General features: G+C 41.9%; 1 protein-coding gene across 1 annotated transcript in view; it reads right to left on the bottom strand.

Annotated features, from left to right (window-relative positions):
- The window catches only part of RAB22A (RAB22A, member RAS oncogene family), a 195,349-nt gene that overhangs the window by 91,479 nt on the left and 81,533 nt on the right, over positions 1 to 22,337 (bottom strand). The window contains exon 3 of the mRNA XM_085619301.1: positions 10,606 to 10,687. Coding sequence (XP_085475427.1) covers positions 10,606 to 10,687 — 82 coding nt within the window. The remainder of the gene's footprint in view (positions 1 to 10,605; positions 10,688 to 22,337) is intronic.

The raw sequence follows: 22,337 nt of genomic DNA, 5'->3' as shown, positions 1-22,337 counted from the left end.
CAGTGAATGTGTGCCTGTGTGGGGTAGAATACATGGAGGCATGTGGGATCCATATTGGAAGCCCGGGGCCTGGAAAGATACATGGATATGGATTAGCCAGAGTTGTGTAATGTTTGCATTCCTGAGAGCTGGGTGGGACAGACACAAACACACACACCAGAGGAAGGGACAGCCAGGCTCTCTTGTGCACTTCAAAAGGGACCATTGACAGTGTGTCCTAGCCCCTTTGAGAAGTTACCTTTTCAGAATCCGAGAGATGTTGGGTTTGATGTGGGAGACACTGAAGGGACAGGTAATCATAAGAAGCAGGGCTAGGGACCTTCGTAACCTTTTGACAGGTATAGATCAGAAAGGCAGACATCCTGGTGTGATCCTATAATCACTTCCATGGCCAGTGTTGTGTGGCTATCAAGCTTGGACTTGCTTCTGCAACAGACCTCTTCCTGCACAAAAGACATGACAGAGGAATGGGCACATTGAAATGGGAAACACCCCTTCACATGAACATTAAAGACGGAGACACTAAAACACATCAGTGTCTGGAAACAAATTGCGAAAAATGTGAACTTGAGCCTCCCAAAATTGTCAAACTCTAGCAGTACATCAGGATAAAGAACCTCAGCACAGCTTTTTCCTATTGTGACTAAGAGTGGAGACCAAGGTCTCACCACTAGAACCCTGAAGCAACCAAAGACCTGCTGCTTGAATCAGAAGACTTACTAGACGACCGGAGGAGTACCAGACTTCTGATCGCTGCTGGTCTGTTGACACATGCTCAGGCCTTACATACTACAACACCAGGGAAAGTGGTTAAGACTGATCATTGGGCCACAGAAAGCTTGCGCTGAGTGAAGCATATAGCACTGAGAAACTGTCTTTTCAAGACCAGGGTTTCGTGAAATGTAATCTCCCGAATTACCATAATAGGCAACGGTTTTGGCCTTGGCTTCCCACTCTGCAAACTCGGAGTGTGTTTCAGTGTGATGTTTGTATCATACTCCGACCAAACCTGGGAGTAGAAATTGACTATGAAGATTCTAGTTAGGCCCTACTGAGAGGGATTGTATATTGTTTTGTAGACTTTACTTTTGTACATATTTGTAATTTTAAATGTAAGCCTGATGGTTTCTATCTTATGCGTACTTAACTAGTTCTATATAGTCTGAAGCCATTGGTGATGTCAGATTACGGCAGGTATGATCAGTTTATGATTAAAAGTTATGACCAAGCAAGTCGACCTTACTTATTGTGGAAAGCATGTGTTAAAGGCTATAGGCTTTTAAAGATGGACTGTTATAGCGCTGTATTAAAGCCTGCAGATAGTTTGTTACATGAAATGTCAGATTAACCATGTAGGGAATAGTTTTGGTGTTCGTTACTACCTCTAACTAACCCTAGGGGGAGAAGATTCTAGAATCACTTCTTGGCTGTCTGCCATGATCTTGCAATAGAAAAAATCATTAAATACCTATATCCATATATAAATATATATCTAGATAGATACACAAAGTGCTTTTGGATAAGCTCTTTTCTGCCATTGATTGGCCTGAGTGTCATTTACATATGCTTCAAACCAAGACAGTATGTGGTAGTTGTTCAGTCTACAGAATCCATGATTGAGGGAACTCTAGGTGCTTCGGTGGGTGCAGCGTTTGATGCAAGTGTGACAATAAGTGTGCACCCCCCTCCTGGATCTATGATGTGAGGCTTACTATAGTCCTAACCACATTTATTCTTCAGAAATCCTGGTTTCCGGTAAAAAAAACTTGAGTCTTTATTTTTTTATTATTACTACCAACGGTTGGGTGCACCTTAGCGTGTGCATACCACCGTGGTAGTGGGGTCCTGACGAATGCCTGGTGAACACGCTACAAAGGCAGAAACATGTTGACCATTTCTTATTTTTCACTATAAGGGATAACAAACCAGATCTGGCAAATAGTTATTATAATTCCCTTTTTTAATTAATGCTGGATTTACCACAATAAAAAGTTTTGGTTTAAAATCCAGTCATTTTTTTATCTCACCTTGCACTCATTTCTCTGCACTTACACATTACACTCAAACACAAGCTCCGCTGTAAACTGGCGTAGTAGCACACCGGGGAGGTATTAGACCTCCCTGGTGGGAGCCCAAAGATGAAGCATGTCACCAACCAGGTTGGTGAGTGAGGGCTCTTTTAACAAATCTGATTGATTTTTTTGCGTACAGGCTTTATTTACTCTCTCCTTTTAGATTTGCCCATACTCTTTCGTTGTTGAATAGTATTTTCTCAGGGGGACCAAGAGTGTGTTTTGACCCTCTCTATCTTGTTCTTGGATTGTAGCTGTTCAGTCCACATCAGTCATTGCCTCTCTTGATCTGTGAATTACTGAAGTTTCTGATCACGCTTCCATTTTTCTGAAAATTAATGCAGAGTGTTTCAGTGTCAGGGCTGGTTGGCCAGTCCTTTAATTTTGAATGTTCTCTTCTAGCTCTCCTTTTCTTGCAGGGATTCTGTGTCTGCACATAACTATGCTTGGAACCATTGAACCTTAGAAGCAGAGACTGAGTCATCCTATCGCCTTAGTACACATAAGCCCAGGACCGACTAGCTATAGTGCCTCACTCCCAAATCTCTCAGGAATTGCAGTTACAGGACACACCCTTTCGCTCTCACACTCGTACTGGTCCACATTAAGATCTGACAGACACACAACAAAAGTTTAAAATGTTTATTTTCGACTACGATAGTATACGTGCACGTACATGCAGTATACGTGCCACAATAAGTAAGAAATGCTTAACAGAAATACGGTCAACATCGTAAGTAGACCATAAATAATAAAAGGAGCTGTCATTTATATAAGACAGGGTATCCTAACCCCCCTCCCCTTATACGGAAGCAAAATTATTATATATCAGAAGCTCTGAGTGTTAGCTGCAGACCCTGTACCTTAGCATGCACAGATGAAAGTTCTACATCTCAGATGCTGTCACGATCTCTTACCTAGAAAGATTCCTCTCCATTTGTGTTGTCGCCTATCTGTGCATACCTATATGACAAATGTACATGTTCCCAAACAGCTGCCTTTGTGTGTTTTGTATAGATGTTAGGGCCTGACCAGAACAAAATAACAAGGGGCATTGCTGTTTGACCTGGTCTACAGTGTTCAGACTAAATACCAATAAATAACAGAACACGAAAACAACAGCAAGTTCTGTGTTCAATAATACTATTTTACGCACATATATATTTTTTTAAAACCTCTTTTTAGTTCACTTCTAACTGAGACTGGTACACCTCTGGCCTTATGTTTGACAGTAATGCATTTTATTTCACTTGTATCTTTGTTTGAACCCATCTATTTTGCCCAGTCCTTCAGAAAAAAAAATCATTAAATAGGTTTTGAACACAATTCTCCTCTGTGACAAAAAGCAATTTGGGATAGATGTATGACCCTGTTTAGCAGTAGCAAACGGAAAATTGGGCAGTTAGCGGCCGCTAAAGAGGGTTGTGGTATGTACAAATCCTATTTTGCGAGTAGGTAACCTATTACAGATTCACAAAATAGGGTTCTGAAGTCGCTATTAGGAAGGGGCATGCAAGGGCGTCCCTTCCTAACAGCGATTTGCACTGGTATGTACGATTGTTTTGCGACCGCAAATGCGGTCGCAAACCAATCGCAGTGACCACCTACTTCAAGTACGTGGTAAGCCAGTTGCAAACAGGAAGGGGTCCCCAGGAGACCCCCATACCCTTTGTGTTAGGCAGAGAACATATATTTTTTTTAAGAGCGGGTAGTGGACCCACAGACCACTGCCTACTCATAACAAGCATTGGCATAGCCAATAGGTCTCGCCTTTGGGACCTTATAAGTATTTAGCTATGCAGCAGGTCCCATAGGCAAGACCTATTGGCTATGCCAATGCTTGTTTTCACTTCCATTGTCAAAGGAATCAAGTCCCTGGCTCCAGCCTGCCGATCTTCCTGCCACCCTGAACTGAGCCTCATTCATTAAGCTGGCTCGATGCAGTGAGCAGGGGCCAGGAAGGAAAACAAGTGGTGGCAGACAAGGTGAGGCTGCTCAGTGCGAGGGCACCCCGGTATCTGTAGCCTGTTCGGGAGCTCAGTGCGAGGGCTCGCCAGTGAAGTCAGTGCGAGCTGAGAGGGCATCCCGGTATGTGAAGGCTGGTAGGGGCGGGCTGGCGGGATCTCAGTGCCAGGGCACCCCGGTATCTGGAGGCTGCTCGGGAGCTGAGTGCGAGGGCACGCCGGTGTCTGAAGACTGCTTGGGAAGTCAGTGCGAGCTGTGAGGGCACCCAAGTATATGAAGACTGGTAGGGGTGGACTGGCGGGAGTTCAGTGCCTGGACAACCCGGTATGTGGAGACTGCTGGGGGGTGGGCTAGTGGAAGCTCAGTAGAAGGAACCCTGATATCTGATAGCTGCTCTGGAGCTCAGTACCCTGGTATATGAAGGATGCTGGGGCTGGATGGTGGGAGCTCAGTGCTAAGGCACGGCGGTATCTGAAGGCTGCTCAGGAGCTCAGTGCTAGCTGCGAGGGCACCCCAGTATGTGAAGGCTGCCGGAGAGCGGACGGGAGATCACGGTAAAGGCCGATGGCAGATCAGTGCGAGGGCACACCAGTGTCTGAAGGCTGCAGGGGGCGGGCTGGTGGGAGCTCAGTGCAAGGGCACACTGCTATTTCACAGGGCACACTTCTCATACACAACCTTGATTCATTAAGACACTGCCACAAACACACAAGAGGGAGGGCTTCCGTTACACACCCTTTCACGTATTTAGTGCCTGCAGCAACAGTGGGTGGTGCGTGCGCGCGTGCCACAGCAAGACATCTGTTTTGAATTACCGCGCACGCGCCTGGGCACGATAATTCAAATCAGATGGTGCCTGTGCGGGTAACCGCAAGCAATAGGCCATGGGTGGAGCAAAGGCAGGTCACGCACCTGGCCTTTGCCCAATTGTGTGCGGTCTTTCTTAGACAGAAGCACGCAAAGGCAAATAGCCTCTGACCAAAAACAATCCACACGCACGAGCGTGTGGTCAGATTTTGAAGCCCCCTTACAAAAAGTCTCGCAGAGTAGCGCATGCGCGCTGGCTCAGGCGAGACCTAAAAAGGAAACAAACGTTTTATTTTTAAAATACATTCAGTTTTCCTTCAACGAAAAATGGACTGCATTTAAAAAAAATACTTTATTTAAAAAGCAGTCACAGACATGGTGGTCTGCTGACCCTCAGCAGGCCAGCATCCCTTTGAGTGCTGGCCATTCCCAATAGGTCGCAAACTGCGACCTGCCTCATGAATACTGATGAGGCAGGTCATTTGCGACCCCACTGGGAATCACTAAATGTGCCTGAGACACATTAGTACATTCCGTTTTGCGAGTCACAAAAAACAAAAAAAACAAGCATTTGCAATATCCCAGCAGTAGCATAGTAATAAAACAAAATTCACAAAGCAAGGAAAGAATGCAGTACTACAGGTTGTTACTAGGTGTCCCTGTGGAGTTGTAAAAGGACCTCTATTAGCCACATGAGTTATTGCACCCTTAATGCAATTACAAAGATAAAATTGCAGCGGAGCATACGTTTCCATTTGTTTTTATTGGAAGTGAGATTTTGGTTAGCTTGAGTTTTAAAAATGCACCATTATCGTTTTTTCAACTTTATTTCACAAACAAAGCTAAATAAACAACAATGGCGGATTTTTAAAACTGAAGCTAACAAAAATCCCACTTCCAATAATAAACAAATGGAAACATATGCTCAGCTGCAATCTTTCTATTTATAATTGCATTGAGGGTGCAGTAACTTATAAGGCTAATAGAGATCCTTTGCAACTCCACAGGACACCTAGTAACAGTCTGTGGCACTGCACCCTTTACTTGCTATATGCAAGTTCTTTTATTCCTTATGCTATTGCTGGCCAAAAACAATGTTCTATTCTGTGGTTAGTCACATGATGTTTCCTACAATTCAATGAACTCTACAGAGTTTCCTCTTTTTCAAAGATGTGATGTATATTTCAGCTATATTTCCAATAAGGAAACCATTCTAACTGTATGAAGCTCCTGAAAAAGCAGTACTGTGAATAAATAACAGTTATGCAGATTATTAATGACTTCAGCAAATTGATAACAATTATCCAAACAGTCATGCGGCAAGTCACTGAGACCACATGTAACAAGATCACTCACAGAACGGGGGCTACTGCTGAATTTATCAGGCAATGCAGCTTGCATGAGGAACGGGCACCGATGCATTAAAACGCAGAAACGCATAAATGAGCCGCAATCTTAAACTACTGTTGATTTCTTACAGTATAACTTCATAAACTTGCTTTCACATACTGTTCGAGAGCTTAAGAAATGAGTCACTTGAACATCAAAGCCGCAAACCAAACAGTACAGTAAAAACGGTCTTGCAGGCTGCACTGCAATGTTAAGTTTGTACGAACTAAAAAATGTCGGGTTTGTGTTCTAGTTCCATCTCACAGTTTCTGGTGGAAACAAGTTCCCAAGTATTGTAAAGCTTACCTAACGGCCCCAATGCTGTCCACTAGAAACAAACGCTGTAAAAAGGTCCATGCTTTGTCACACACCGCTTACAGCGATTGATGTAGAATGGAGCTTCCTTGCTCAACCATGGAATGGAGGGGTTCAAATAAAAGCAGGGGAGCGAACTCTGGGCAGCCAAAGATATTTCCCAATGAGCTTTAGCACAAAACGTGTCAATGGCATCGTAAATGTATTTTATAACTAGTACCCATGGCAAACTACGTAAACGTACCCACACCAAGATACCAGTTGCTTTTTGTAATGTTTACATTACTGCAGATTTGATTTATGTGTACGGTGTACAGCTGTTTCTTACGCAGACCGCAGCACCTGCTTCTGTGATGGCACAGTCACACAGTTCCTCTTTCAAACGAAATGCTGCAGCTGCGAATTACAACCACACAGCAATGCTACAATTTTAATTTAAAAAGTGTACTTTTATTTTTTTTTTATTAGATCAATAATTTACCACACAACAATTTTGTCCAAAAGGGTATTAGGAAACTGCATACTAGTTAGAATTCCGATGAAGGGAGACGTCTTGGAGCTACAACAAGGCAACACAACAGCGACAACTTAGTCACGTAGGATTAGTGGCGAAAATGTTAGAAGCCGCCGAACTGCTGACAATAGGTGCAGGGGAGCCCTTATTAAAGTGTAAGCGCTGCATTTTGCTGCTGTTGGAAAAATAGGTTTTTAAAACGTTTATTTAGGCGTGTAGCGTGGTGGTTTGAAAAGCACTAAAGCACAGACATCACTTACATGGAGCCCAGATGGAAGCACTCCGCAAAGGCAGCATGGGAAGAGGAGGGGCATGATAGAAGGGCTGCTAGGAGTTTCCCGTTCATCACCACCGCAGTCCCCACATTAAACACAACGCGTGGTGTAAAATTTGAGAGCATGAAAGATCAGAGTATATTAGTATTTTGAACAAGTAATCCACATACGAGTAATCAACATACGAGCAAACAAGCCCCTACAGTGTATGGAAACTGCATGTGTTTCCTACTCCCTCTCTGAGCATGCATTAAAAGAAGTAGTTCCCACACGAGCATACAAGCACCTATAGTGTAAGCAAACTGTAGTTGGCCGGTGCTCCCAAGCGATAAACGGAAGTGATGTATCTGGAGCACCAGCCAATGAGCAGTCAGTAAAGAACACTGACACATGAGTGAAACTATGGTAAAGCAGCAGGCGGAATCTACATGCCTATAGTGAAAACAATAGGCCTTGCAGACAGTGCATGCGCGCCGATGCTCGACCTAAAAACGCAAATTGTGACCCGCAAAACGAAATGGTCCGACATCTGGCCCTTGTTCTTTTGCACCTGGTGGTAGAACCATATTGACGAGACCTTGATAATACTATACCTGGAATGATGAGCTCCTTGACAGCTACATATATTTTTCAAAGAATATGCTAGCCGTTAAATTTAAAGAGTTCTTAAAAAAAAATCCAAATCTATTTTATTCCCTTCGTATGACACAGTAGCTCTGTTGGGAGGCAGCAACACCCCGCATTCCAAACTTCATTAAAAGGTTTGCTAGTGATGTAGACTAGAACCCGAATCCACTAGCAAATTGATGACTCTTATGTAGATATTTCAGTTGGGGATAAAGTGGACATATTCTGATGGATCACCAACCTGTAAATTGTCTTTAGTCACTACAACAACCCTGCCCTGAAGGTCCTATTGATTAGAATGAACTGTGTCACCATTATTTGCTTGGACCACGGCAACCTGGTTTCAGTGTGACTTCCTACTTTGTAGTAAGTTGGGTCTTTTTCCAAAATATGTCAAAGCTTGCAGGTAACATTTTTCGCAGGACATGGTTTCTCAGCTCTGGAATGCATAGTAACACCACAACAAAACGGAGGGCTAGAGAGCAGTAAGACATAGGCGGCCAGGGACACTGAAGAAGTGGCCAGGAGAGTGAAGGAGGGAATCAAGGATTACACCACAGGGTGCAAGAGCAAGACCAATGGCATCTGACGAGAAAGAGGCACAATAGCTGGGTACACAAGGAGATAAATGAGACTTCAGGCACGACAGAGACCTCAGAGTGTGAGAGTGTCAGAAACTTGGTGTGAAGAAAGACAAAGGCAGGCAACAGAGGTATACAATGGATAGATGGGGATAAAAGGTGTGAGCAGGACAAAAAGAGTTAGGTAGAGACAGAGTTAAAGAGTTAAAACAAGAGAGCCATCGAGGGCCGGGAGAGCCCAGATGATATGAGCGAGAAACCTGGGAAAGGAGGAGACTTCAGGTGCAATAATTATGAGAAAATGTTAGTCAATAGACATGCAGACAAGAAAAATAGGCAACATGGGCATGAGAGTTATATTTGAAAATGTGTTTGCAATATGTGCAAGTTTGTGGCTTTAGGGAGCAAGATTTTGCATTCTTACACTATGTAGCACCACACGATAAAAAGTTAATTTGAGTTTGAGCTGATTTAGCTTTAGAAGAATTCTGTCAATGTGAAGTGACCGCCCATGCCTTTTGTCCGCGACAAAGAAGAGTGTGCATAGAATCAAAGAGAGCAGTTGGCAACTGCGTGGCCTCATGCCCCCAAAATAATTAAATACAACTTCATTGGCAGGCAAGGTGAAAAAATGATTGACAAAGCCAAAACACAGTAACCATAAAAAGAGAAAAGAGATACTGGCTAACAAGTCCTTGGCACAGACGTGTACTACTTTTCAAGTGGCTATGCACAAGAAAAATGTCACTCAGTGAGTAGAGCCAGAAAACTCCTACTGTATGCAGTGGAGGGTGGAAACAAAAATATGAATGACGTCTGAATCAACCAAGAATACCATTAACACAAAGTTTCTGAATGAAAATATATAGACTTACGTTTCTGAAAACTCATAACTAAAAATGCATGAGTTTAATGAAATGGCTAAAGCTGTCTCTTGGCCAGATGTACAAAGGACGCTCTCCAATACAGGTAGTTCAAATACCATTCCTAGGTGTCGTGCTCATCTTATGCTATGTTACCATATCAATTAAATTCATGTAACCTTCTAAACTGTTGAAATCTGAATCTTACATTACCCATTACATTCTGGTCGTATAAATAATCCCTTGCTCACTCAGCCTTCATTAATCCCACTATTGGGTCTGCCTCCCATATAACAACGCTTAAATTGAGATTGTGATCATCTTTCTCCTCGGTTTCATACAAAGCTGCAATCGTCCGACCTCCTGATAAGAGATCAAATAAAGTTCATGATTTAATGTTATCAATTTTTAGGAAAGTCCTCCCAATGGACTTGAGCAAATTTAACAAAAAATGAGAATCATCCACACATGGTTGCCCTTATGAAATTTATATTCCACAGAGGTGATCCAGAGACTGTGTTAGCTGAAATATACAGCATAAATCAGTTTTACACAATTTGTGTTTTTTTTTGTGAATTACTATTTGTGAAAATTATAATGATATAGCGGTGGTTATATTTCCTTTCTCATTTTGAAAAAGCAGTTTAGTACAGTAAAATACGGGACAGTTGTCGTCTGGTAGTTTACACTTCAAAGATTAAGTAGAGATAGAGTTACACTTGAGAAGGAAAATAAAAGCAAGATTCATGAAGAAGCATCATTGTTGGTTTCTATGATTTTTTTACTGCTTGTTGAAAATTATCTAACTGTTGGGTACCTGGTGTAGATTTGAAGACATTTAAGACCTAAACATAGATTTTATGTAATTGTCCATTATATTTTTGTACATTATATAGGATTAATTATTGGGCTACAGAAGATAGGCTCGTTTGCAGAGTTGGCTACTGATTTTTTGGAGGAGCACAATTACATTTTTTCTATTTCAGTTCAACTATTCAGTAGCATTACGTGAAAGAAAAGGCACTTAAGTGACCTAGGATTCAGTTCTTAAACCTGAACGTCTTGGGATTCTATATGGTGACACGCCAAAATACGATCAGTGTGTCATTTTCCATATTTTGATTATACTGAACATGAGTGGTTGTTTATATCACAAAGTCCAGTTTTCTTGGATACTATTAAACAAGGTGGACTTACCCGTTCCTGTCCCGCAGTATCCCAAATTAGAAACTTATGAAGTTCATTCTGGTACTGCACAGTTTTAGTCATAAATGATGCCCTGAAAAAAAGAAAAAAAACTGTTTATTAAAAATAATTGTAAACATACATAAACTGCTTTCACAGATACAGTAGAATAGACAAAGTTAATAGGTTGGCGTTTCCTTATAACTAACATAGGCTTGTGTGTGGAGCAAAAAATGTGCTGTGTGCAGTGGGTAAAGTAAGATAAAAAAAAGTTAGAAGTGGTGGCCTAAACTTCACAACTGATTATATATTTTTGAAGGAGGCATGGCAGCAAAGCATAATAAAGCAGGAGTGTGGTTTTTTTTTAACTGAAGGGTGTGAAAAGACGCAAGGTGGGCCAATAACTGGGGCTGGTAAATAATTCATGACAGCACTGTGGGGCACTGTCTATATTTACAAGGGTGTTGCTGGAAGAAAAAAGAAAAGAAAAAAAATCAATGAAACAAAACAAAATACAACCTAATTTTGGTAAATAAATATTTATTAAGTAAACAGGTTTCTAAAATCTACTTTACAACGAGCCAGGAACGAACAAGTCTTCAGAATCTAATCAGTGTGTTAAGAAAAGAATTGTGTTGACAACATTCTCATGCAAACAGGATTTGCATAGATCAATTAAATGTTTAGGTTTACAGTGAATTTTATGCCAAATCTCTAATACTTCTCAGGGCAGCAATTACAGATGGTACTATGCCAAAAGTCCAGGGTACTCTTGTCGACTGACGTCAGAGAATAAAGGGCCGAGCCTCTCTGATTGAGAGTTGTCTGGGAGTTGATGGAGTTGTATGTGGTCTCAGAATTGGGCATGGATTGCTTTCTCCATGACTTTATCTGGAAAAGATAGGAACAAATTGGGTCTGTAGCTGCTAAGGGTGTTGAGATCCCCTCTTGGTTTCTTCAATAGGGCGTAGACTTCTTCATTTTTCTAACGAGACAGGAAGGTGCTGGTGAATATGGAGGTGTTGATTGCGGTGAGCGCAGGTGAAATTATGGTTCTTACAAGGTTGTATATGAAGTGGGGTCATGGGTCTGATGGGGCTCCCAAGTGGATGGTATTCATCAGGGCAGTGGTTTCTTCGTTCGAGAGGGGTTTCCAGTTGCTTAGCTGCTGTTTGGGGGATGAACGAGGTGTCCAGTTGGTCAGGGGAATTTGTATTGGTATGCTGTGGGTCGAGCATTTTGCAAATCTTGGTAATCTTCTATTGGAAGAAGTTTGAGAGGTTGCTGCAGAGTCTAAGGGTGTCATTGTAGTCAGTTTGTATTTTAAAGTGGAAGTGTTCCGTGAGGTCGGTGTCCGAATCCGTGGAGGTGGTGCAGTCATTCAAGACTGTTGCGAGTCCTCCGCCCGGTTTGTAGATTGACTCTTGGTGAATGATTTTGTAGGTGGGAAGGCAGGTTGCGGCAATGTCCGTGTTGGAGGCTGGATTGAGCCATGTTTTGGTCAGGAAGAGAAGGTCGGAAGTATTGCTGTTAAGGAAGTCCCAGATTTTGGTGGAGTGTTTCCCGAGGGATTGGACATTGAGGAGAATTGTCAACAGTTATTGTGGGGTGGTGGTGTGCGTCGTTGTTTTGAGGTGTCGAGTCGCGTCTGCAGTGTCACAGGTGAAATCGTAATGGGTGCAGGAGAAAGGTCCTACATTGTGATGTGGTGACTGCAGTGCTGAATTGGATGGTCGGTGGGCCTGGGTGGTGGTAAACCCAGGTTAGCCATGTCAAAGAATTATGCAAAACAACCTCTGGAAGCCTCCGGCTCCCAAAAAATAGAGCACTATGATGACTGACATCAACTATCACAACTAGTCTAAAATTTCCAAGAAGACCTAGAACCCCCAGACCGGACCATCATAGAATGATCCCACCAGGGAGCTGTGGAAAGTATGTATGTCATATTCAAGCAACTCATGTGGGTTAAAAAACCTACCAACACTGCACCACTCCATACGGATTTGGAAACAGCAACATATGGTATTCTCATAGAATGTTTTTTTCCCATCTCAGTACACCAATCTGACATAACTTTGAGCTACTGATCGAAAAATTGGCCGTCTATTGTGAGACATGGGCCTTTAATGGTATCCTCCTAATCAAACACCTTATCACAGAAGATTAAATGAAGGAGTACCCAGTACTGCAAACCAAATTATGGTCTTGCTGACTGACCATCAGTGGTGGAAATACCTACAACTGAGAAGTTGTATCAAGAATTAACTTAGCAACAGCATTGATGCTGATCTAACTTCTACCCACAATTATTTGGCAAAACGTGGAGTATACACGAAACTTATATCTGGCATTACATCCTGATCATTGATGAAATACACTCAGACGTTCATAAAACATTTACGCAACTTGTTCTCCAACTGCCAAAAAGAGTTTGGAATGAACAGTCAACTTTTTAAATCCATAGTAGGCCCCTACAAGAAGGAAGTTAGATGGTTAGCTACCTCAAAATTCTCAATGACTGGCACTGGGCCCCTTACAGACTCCTCCTAGCAAATCTATCCATCACTTCGCACTGCGATACAGAAAGACAGGGGGAGAAATGCAACAATCTCCCTTAATTCTTCAGCAACAAATTCACTGCCATTTACAACTTAAGCCCGCAACTGGATCCAGCACCAAATACCTCTTGATCTTATCCAAAGAACCAATAACAACCACATAGCCCATCACCCCAGAAGAAACTGCAGACAAAATGAAGTACTTCCACCCATTGGACCCCCCGAATCACACCACACCTACTCCAGAGGACTGCAACCCATCAGCGCCATGCTCCAAACCCTTCTAAACACCTGACTGTCCTCCTAATGCTCAAAAAACCCTTTGCAGACCCTTTAACGCTCATCAGCTACAGACCGATCTCCCTGCTACCACTCTCCACCAAGGTCTTAGTTTAAATCTGCAATACCAATCAGTCTGGTTTCAGACTCAACCATGACACAGAGACATTCGCATGACTCTGGACAGAGGTCGCAGGACGGCCCTCATCTGCATGGATCTCTCTGCAGCATTTGACACGGTCTTCCAACCCACCCTCATCAAACGCCTACACGACATGAGAATCCAAGGACATGCACACCCTTATGAATCTGCTCCTTCCTGACTGGTAAGACCGAGCCAGTCAACCTGGCACCCTCCAACTCAGACGCCCGCGACCTCCTTTAGTCAGTTCAACAAGAATCCTCCCGGAGCCCGACCCTCTTCAACACATACATGATCCAGAGGCTTCTCCAAAAACTAAATCGTGAGCTACTGGTAGCTCTCCAGCAACTTTTAAGTAGCTCTCCCGTGTGCAGCTCAGCCTACTAAATTAGAACCTTTTGCTTGGCTAAATTTACATATGCATACCAAAATGTAAACGTGTGTAATCGAGACAAAAAATTATCTATTTTCAGAACCCCTAAGCTGATGTTGAGAGAAAAATGGTGGAATTTCCAAATTATATTTAAAGCTGGCATTACAGTGATATGTCATGTTGCATTTACTACTGGTAATCTAGTATTAGAGGGGCACTAAATGTAATCGTGTCTGATGTGGTCATTTACAACACTGTTATGACTAGTATTTCTGGATGATTTGCATTGAAAATAAGTAGCTCTCATTACAGTAAAGGATGGAGACCCTTGCTCTAGCCCATATCATCCACTCTCACATCAATGTCCTCTTCTACACCGATGACCTGCATCTCATCCCCTCTCTCACAGACAAGACTATCAATACCTGGATCAAGTTCAATGCCTAAGTGACTGAAATCACCCACTGGAATAAGACCAACTGTCTAAAGCTGAACACCAAAAAGACTGAAATTGTGATCTTTGGAAAGAGCACATCACCCTGGTCTCCACCTGGGGGCCAACAGAGCCAGAACCGACAACCATCACCCTCGCCAAGAACCTTGGGATCATCAAAAGCAACCTTGATGTAACCGCCTATGTCAATGCAGCCACCCCCTCATGCTTCCATACCCTGAAGGTGCAGAGGAGGATTTTCAAATGGCTCAAAATAAGCACCCAGAAAAACGTCAGACACACCCTGGTCAAAAGCAAGCTGGACTAGGGAACACCGTCTATGTTGGGATTAGCACAAAACTCAGACGTTTGCAGAATCAGAAGTCTGAGACCAGAATCACTCTCAGAATCCCAAGCTGGACTCGCATCACACCACATCTGAAGCAGCTCCACTGGCTCCCCATTCACATACGAGCACAATTAAAACTCCTCACACACACTTTCAAGACACTACAAAACACTGGCTCAGCATACCACAAGAAATCGCATCTGCTTTCACAAACATTACAGACACCTCCACTTATCCAGACTCTTACTTGCACAAATATCCCAGTTATACAGAAAAACAGATCCAGTGGTTGAGACTTCTCCTACATTGCTCCTAAAGCGTGGAATGAGCTGCCACCACAAATAAGACTCTCCTCCTCACTTCTTGAATTTCACAAGAAGCCGATGACCTGGCTTTCAGGAGGCCCAGTAGGACCCAAGTATGGCTAGACTCACCTGTTCAGCACCAGGATACCTTCTTGGCTATATACAGTCTAGACAATACAAATGCTCATTAACAGAGACGGTAGGCTTCTTCACTGGCAACTGCCAAGTTATGTATTGTGAGAAAATGGAAATCACGTATGCCTCCAAATATCTGAGTGGTCAGAAGCTATGACAACTTCAGCAGCCTTTGAGAAGTCAATGGCCAGTTACCTGAATTTGAAAACATCAAGAAGCCCTTCCTAAGGTTCTGTTCGCCTTGATATGGATACCTCCCACAGTTGATTAACACTTTAAAACAAAAAAGAAAAAAAAAAAAAAGAATACACACACACAGACCAATGACCATTAACACCGATGACAAGCTTGTTGTTGCGAGGGTGGTGATACACTTGCCGAGATTCAAGGATTAGACACTGAAATTTTATAGAACAAAAGGGTGGGTTGTGGTATACAGAATATCTGGTTGTAGAAGACAGTTCTGTAAGTTCTTCCATATATTTTCATTTTGGATATTATATTTTCTGTAATATTGTTGGTAAAATACTAGTATTTTATAACAGTTTTAGTAGATACCTTCAAATTTTTATATTTCTGTATTGAAAATTGAATTAAAATATATAAACAAAATGTTACATTACCCAGCAACAGACCGTGCTTGTTTAATAAACGATATCTTCCATTTTCTCCTAATGTTTCACATTACATACAAACAACTGTGTAATTTCGTCCGAATGATGATATGGAATTAACCAGGTCGAACCGTCACTGACAAAGCACAGCATTCCTACAGCTTCTTGGGTTCATATCACCTTTCAAATTTATTATAGCCCCGTTGCACATGTTATGTACCATTTTTAATCACGCCTTTGGCGCCGTATCAAATGCCTCACTGCACCATTCACCTGGACTATATGTGCAGCTATGTCATTACAACTCCCATTATAACACGCAACCAGGGTGGTGTTCGATACCCTGAAAGACTTAACACCTTTTAAAAGGATGCAAAGTTTACAGTGTTCTTCAAAAATGCCAAGCACCGGGGACAGACCAGAAAGACTTGTATTGCACCTACGAAGCCTCCTAGCACTATGTAAATAGTTTGCAGACATGGTTATCAGTTTCTTGGGAATTGAAAACGGTCAACCTTACATGGCATCTCAATGGAAGGGCTGATACAATTGCTGGACAAACTCGGAACATGTACGAACCCAGCAGACATTTTTTATCTCAAGGGGCAGGGGGCAGAGAAGGCAAGGAGACTGAGCACCCAAATGGATGCTATTTAACACCGCCCCCTCCAACTACTCTTTTGGTGATGTGGCTTTTTCTAGTAAGTGGTTTGTGTTTTCTTTTACAGAAATCTTATCCTTTGTCTCAAATGTGTCTATACATAATCCTTTTCCTTTGCCATGGTATCTTCCTTACGCTGTATATTTTCCCTATCCATTTCCTCACTCCCACTTGCCTATCCATAAACAATACAATCTCCTTAATGTATTTCTTTAAAATCTAGGTTTCATTTTGCCTATATGTAAATGATCACATTCCTTCATAATGTTATCTTCTTTGAGCTGCATATGCTCCCCTCATAATTTTCCCTCTGCCCCAAGACGGTCCCTGATAAGTTTAAAACGCAGTCTGAAGATTCTAAATGGCGGTTGAAACAAGAGGCAGAGGAACCTTACAAGGCGATGGTGAGGTTTAGAGTCAGTCAATAATACTTTTATTAATTCTTTAAAAATCATAAAAGGATGGCAAACCATCATAAAATACAGATTCTGAACATTGAATGAGCATATGTATTGTAAAAGATATTAAAAAAGATTTAAAAAGTTATTATTTGTTTTTTGTATTATTTTGAAACATTAATCTGGAAGAGATCCTTGGGAAAAGAAAACCATTATCACAGTAAAAAGTCAATCAAGGTGTTGTGTAATTGTTTATCATGAAGAAATTTTGTCCAATTCTTTTGCCGCTATTTTCCAGAGTTTTATGGCACTACAGGAGAGTGGGATTGAGCGCCATCCAAGACACCTGATGACCGCAGCTCTACATGTTCTGATCTGTTCTTTCCTTAAAATCTCCCGAAGAATGGATTTACGTATTTTCAATAAAGTAGGGCATATACATAGTAAATGTAATAGTGACTCCTCCCCTTGACAACAAAGGCGACATTCCTTCGATGGCCATACGTGTTTCCATTGCGGGGTTAAATCTTTTGAGGGGAATGAACCCAGTCGTAATAACATCAAGTAATGCTTTTTATAGTAGGAGGTGTGTTCAGTCAAATACCGTTGCGGTTTTAACCTCTGATATGACAGAATCACGGCCCAGGCGCGATGTTTTTTTCTAAAAAAAGTCTGTCGGTTAATAGGGAGTTCCGCTTGATTGCGGAATTTGCTGCGTTTTTAAATCCAGAATACGTTACAGGTGTTAACCAGACCTCCTCTAGCTGTAACGCCGACAAGCATTCCTGCAGTATTCTCGTCGTCGAGTTAGCTTGTCGAGCTTGACTTTCTATCTCAGCCCAACAGCGATGGGCTAGAGTGTTATCTTCTGCATCCCTCATCCTCCAATAGTACTTCACTAAAGCACCTTGTCTGGCCATGATCTGATTTTTTAGCCCAAATTCTAGACGGATTTGGTCTTGTGGGATGAGTAGCGGAATTGTAAACAATTTTTTGAAAAATACGGATTGTGTTGTATTTAGGGTGGTTGCGTCTTTGATATTCAAGATTTCTGAACCATACGAGATGGAGGGCAAATATTTTGCAGCTATCAATTGAAGCAGGTGGCTGGTAGAGCAGCCTATGAGCTTTTTTTGCAAGACTTTGAAGGCGAACAACAGTTGTTTTGCTTTTGCACTTCCTTGTTCCATGTGTTGTTTGAAGTTTAACTTGCTATCTAGCAAGAAGCCTAGATATTTATAGGAGGTAACGCTGGCCAACCGTTGTTCGCCCAATTTCCAGGAGGAGGTATGCCTAGACGATGTTTAGTTGTGTTTTGCAAAACGCATTACTTTAGTCTTTTGATGGTTGATCGTAAGTTGGTTTAAGGTGGTATAGGCTCCTAGTCCCGTGATCAGTTTCTGCAGGCCAGCTGGTGCTTGTGCTAACAGTACTATGTCGTCTGTGTACTGAAGGCATGGCATTGGTATTTTGCCCAATTTTGGGGGGTCTGCTGGAATTGACTGGAGGTATTTGTTGAGATCTGACGTGTAAATATTGAACAAGCAGGGTGCTAAAACGCAACCTTGTTTTAGCCCGTTCGAAGTTGGAATCTTGCCGGTGACCCTTGACCCGTCTCCTTTCTTAATTTGCACCCAGGTGTCAGAGTACAGATTGATGATGGCCTCCAGGAGTCTGGACGGAACCCGCCAGGCTTGCATCTTAGCCCATAGGGAGGCTCTCGAAACTTTATCGAAGGCCGCTTTAAGTTCCACAAAGCAGGCATATAGGGGCCTTGATTTTTCGAAGGCCTGATTGGCCAAGAGAGTGACGGCCGAGATGTTTGTTAAGGCGCCCATCCCCGCCCGAAATCCTGTTTGCGTGGGAGGTATTTGGTTTTTTAGACTAACCCAGGCCTCTAGTTCTACTAAGAGGTTAGATGGGTCAATTTTCCCCTCTACAACTATTAATGCAATCAGTCTATAGTTAGAGGGGTCCGAACGTGGACCCGACTTGTAGATTGGATTTAGGATACTTCCTCTCCAGGACTCAGGGATCAGACGATCGGCTATTACTTTGAAAAAAAGAGGGGTCAGGACTTGAGACCAGAATGTAGGGTCATGTCGAAACAGGGCGTTTGGTAGGCCGTTTGGACCTGGTGCTCCCTCCGATTTTAGGTTTTTTATCGTTTTTAGCACTTGAGTTTCTGTGCAGCACTGAATCCCCAGATGGTTCGGGGTTATTGATACCGTTATCTTGGTCTCGGCCTCCTGCCTCCTTCACTGTTAGTGCTTCATAGTTTGGAGCCGATCGAGGTACTGCTTCGTTGTAAAGGAGTTCGATGTGGGCTCTCCATGTGGTCTCCAGTATGTCCGAATGATGGTGTGGATTCCGGCCATTGATTAGATGGTTTATTTGTTCCCAGAAGAGCCTGGAATCCCCCAATTTACAAGCGTGATGGAGTTTAGCCCAGATATGTTCTTGATGCTCTCTTTTTGTACGTTTTATATCATTTTTTAACTGTTTTCTAGTTTTTGCAATTGACGACAGAAGTTCCTGGTGGCATTCTTGGCCCCGAGATCGTAATTGTCTGAGGTATTTATTTAGTTGTTGTTTTTGTTTCCTCAAATTTTTATTGAACCAAACCGCCCCTTTTGAATTTCCGGCTTGGCGGACATAGGTGTTTTTAGAAAATGTATTGTTAATTTCAATAATAAACGACTCCCAAGCCTTTATGGTTAGTGTTTCAGGATTGAATTTTTCCAAAAGGCTGGTATAGATGTTTACGATGGCCTTAATGTTTTTTTTATTCCAGTGAAGGCGTTTTAAATTATAGCATTGTGTTAAAGATGATAGCGCCTTTACTTTCGCTGAGGTTTTAAAGGTTAGTAATAATGTAAAGGATTGAGGCTGATGGTCGCTTTCTGCCCGATCTTTAATCTGAAAGTTCGCGATGTGCGAAAGAAGGTCGTGATCTATAAAGGTATAGTCTATGATGGAACGTGTTTTTTGTGTAACCCTAGTGTATGCTGCGGGCTTGTCGGCCGGACCTTGTCCATTAAGTATGCACATTGGGAGGTCTTTCAAGCGAAATGCGCATTTCTTGCCAGAAGTGTCCTGTCGGTTGGGGGCTTGTATGGGCCCCTTTATTCCCTTACTCTTTTCGTATAATAAGTTCATATTGAAGTCGCCCGACAAAATAATTTTAGCATCCAGATAGGCGAGTTTTAATGTTTTTATTGAAGTAATTAGCTGTTCAATTTTTAACTTCTTTGTTTTAGATGCAGGGTGAATATAGATGTTAAGGATGAGTAGGGTATAGGTCTCCAGGACGTCTATTTTGACGCACAACATCCAAGAGCAGTCTAGGTCTACACTGGAAGCCTGCCATGGAATTTCTGTGGAAATGAAAATAGAGAGACCTCCTTTGGCTCTTCCGTATTTGGTGACTCTTGGTGAGGTTTAGAGTGTGTTTCATATTTAACAGCTACAGTTACCTTCATGGTGACTGACTTGGTCGCTATGGTTCGTCCCATTTCCAAAGTGTGAGTACCCTCCAACCTCCGGACACCCATCAGACACTGTTCCAATAAATGCCAAATCAGAGCTCGAGAGCGCGAAAAAGCTACTTTTTCTTTAATTGGCATTTAAGTTAGGCAATTTCAAAGGGATTTCTTGTCCGTGAAGGCACACAAAGCTCAATCTGTATCAAAAAAGACTGTTCATCAAATAGAAAATTTAAAAGTGTACTGAAGCTGCACCAACGTCAGTGAAATCAGACTGGGAGCCTAAAGTAAGAGCATTGTAGCAGAAGCAATCTGAGCTAAATGAGAGAAAGGATGGGAAGAACAGAAAACTAAAAAACGAAGTTCTAAATACAAACTGCGGCTAGGACGCCTGTAGGAAACCTGTTAACCATTTTAAAAAACATATATAGATACTGGTTAGTTTTGCTTAACAAATGAACATATTATTGATAGTTACATTATTCTATGTTTTTAACATGTATATAAGTGACTGCATAAATAAGTAAATCTTTTCCCTCTATCTCTCCACTATCCTTCTCAATCCAAACAACAGACTATCATATCTACCACTCAAATTACTTTCATATTTCACTATACTAATTCACCACTAATCCTTTATGGGTTCCGGAGTAGCGTGCTACTCGCAGAAAAAGCGTTTGAACACCTCATCAGGGGCAGCAAGCGCTATATTAATGCAAACCTTTCCCCTCATCTATCCCTCCAGTATCTTTCAGTCCTAATAACTGACTAACCTATCCACCACTCAAATTACTTTCTTATTTCACTATACTAATTCACCACTAATCCTTTATGGGCCCAGGAGTAGCGTGCCACTCGCCGAAAAAGCACATAGATGCCTCATCAGGAGCTGTAAGCGCTATATAAATACAATTACAATACTATAGAAAGATATTTTCCAATCCATATTGGTCAAGCGAACAAAATAAACTGGTTAAGAGCGTGCATATGCATAGGGATGATGGAGGTTGGGTGTTCAAAACAGCCATACTTTTTTAATTCAGTTTCCTAGTTCTCCTAGTTTTTGGCAAATATACCCAGAAATTTAGAACTTGAAAACAACTTGGGCATAGAAGTCTACTTAAAGATCGGTTCAATTATTTATTTTTTAAAAGAACGCCCGACGGGCATATGGGTATTAATAGACAGTGAATCTTTGCAACACAAATGCTCGTGTATTCTTAATTTATTCAATCCACAATCACTATATCCATCCTTTCAAACAGAAGATCACTTACCAAAACTACTTTTACAAGTGTGCACCAAATATATGTATCTACTATCACAGGTATTTTCTTCACTCTTTACTGATCTTTGATTTTGCGCAGAAGTGCCTGGATTTTGATACCGTTATACAGTTTCCAGCTGATCCAGGTTTGTATTTCAAGAATGGCTACAACGCATTGCAATACAAATATATCTGTAGCAAATCTATCAACTGTTGTCAGTTCAATTTAATAGCATCAGCACTAGATACCCACTCAACGCAATCAATATTGATTAACTCATCACCTTTTCTGCCAAAAAACTCTACAGTTTACATTTCAGTACTTTCCATAACTAAAGCACATTTTTCTTTATCATCTAGGGCTAGGAATTTGAAGTAATTCAAGCCTTGATTTATTATGACCCTTAATTGATCTGAGTGTTCCTTTGGCAATTTTCAAGCCTGAATAAAAGCAGTCAGATTATTACATGCTTCTAGATAATATGTGAATCAGAAGAGTCGCCAGCTGATGCAATGGCTCAAGTGAGCCCTGTTTTCCTTTTCATAAACCACTGTGATCTGAAACTAAAGTTCCACTGCTTCGTTTAATGTGAACCAAGATAACAGCTGTAAACGCATTAGGTGTTAAATGACAGCTCAGGTCTGGATAAAATGTCCTTGGTGACCTATAGCCAATGGGCATCTCTACACCAAAAGTATTGTTTTCCACTCGCAGTAGTTATTTTATTTAGGATTCCAACTT

The sequence above is a fragment of the Triturus cristatus genome, chromosome 7 (assembly GCF_964204655.1).
Source record: "Triturus cristatus chromosome 7, aTriCri1.1, whole genome shotgun sequence".
Lineage (NCBI taxonomy): Eukaryota > Metazoa > Chordata > Amphibia > Caudata > Salamandridae > Triturus > Triturus cristatus.
This window is presented reverse-complemented; position numbering and strand designations above follow the sequence as displayed.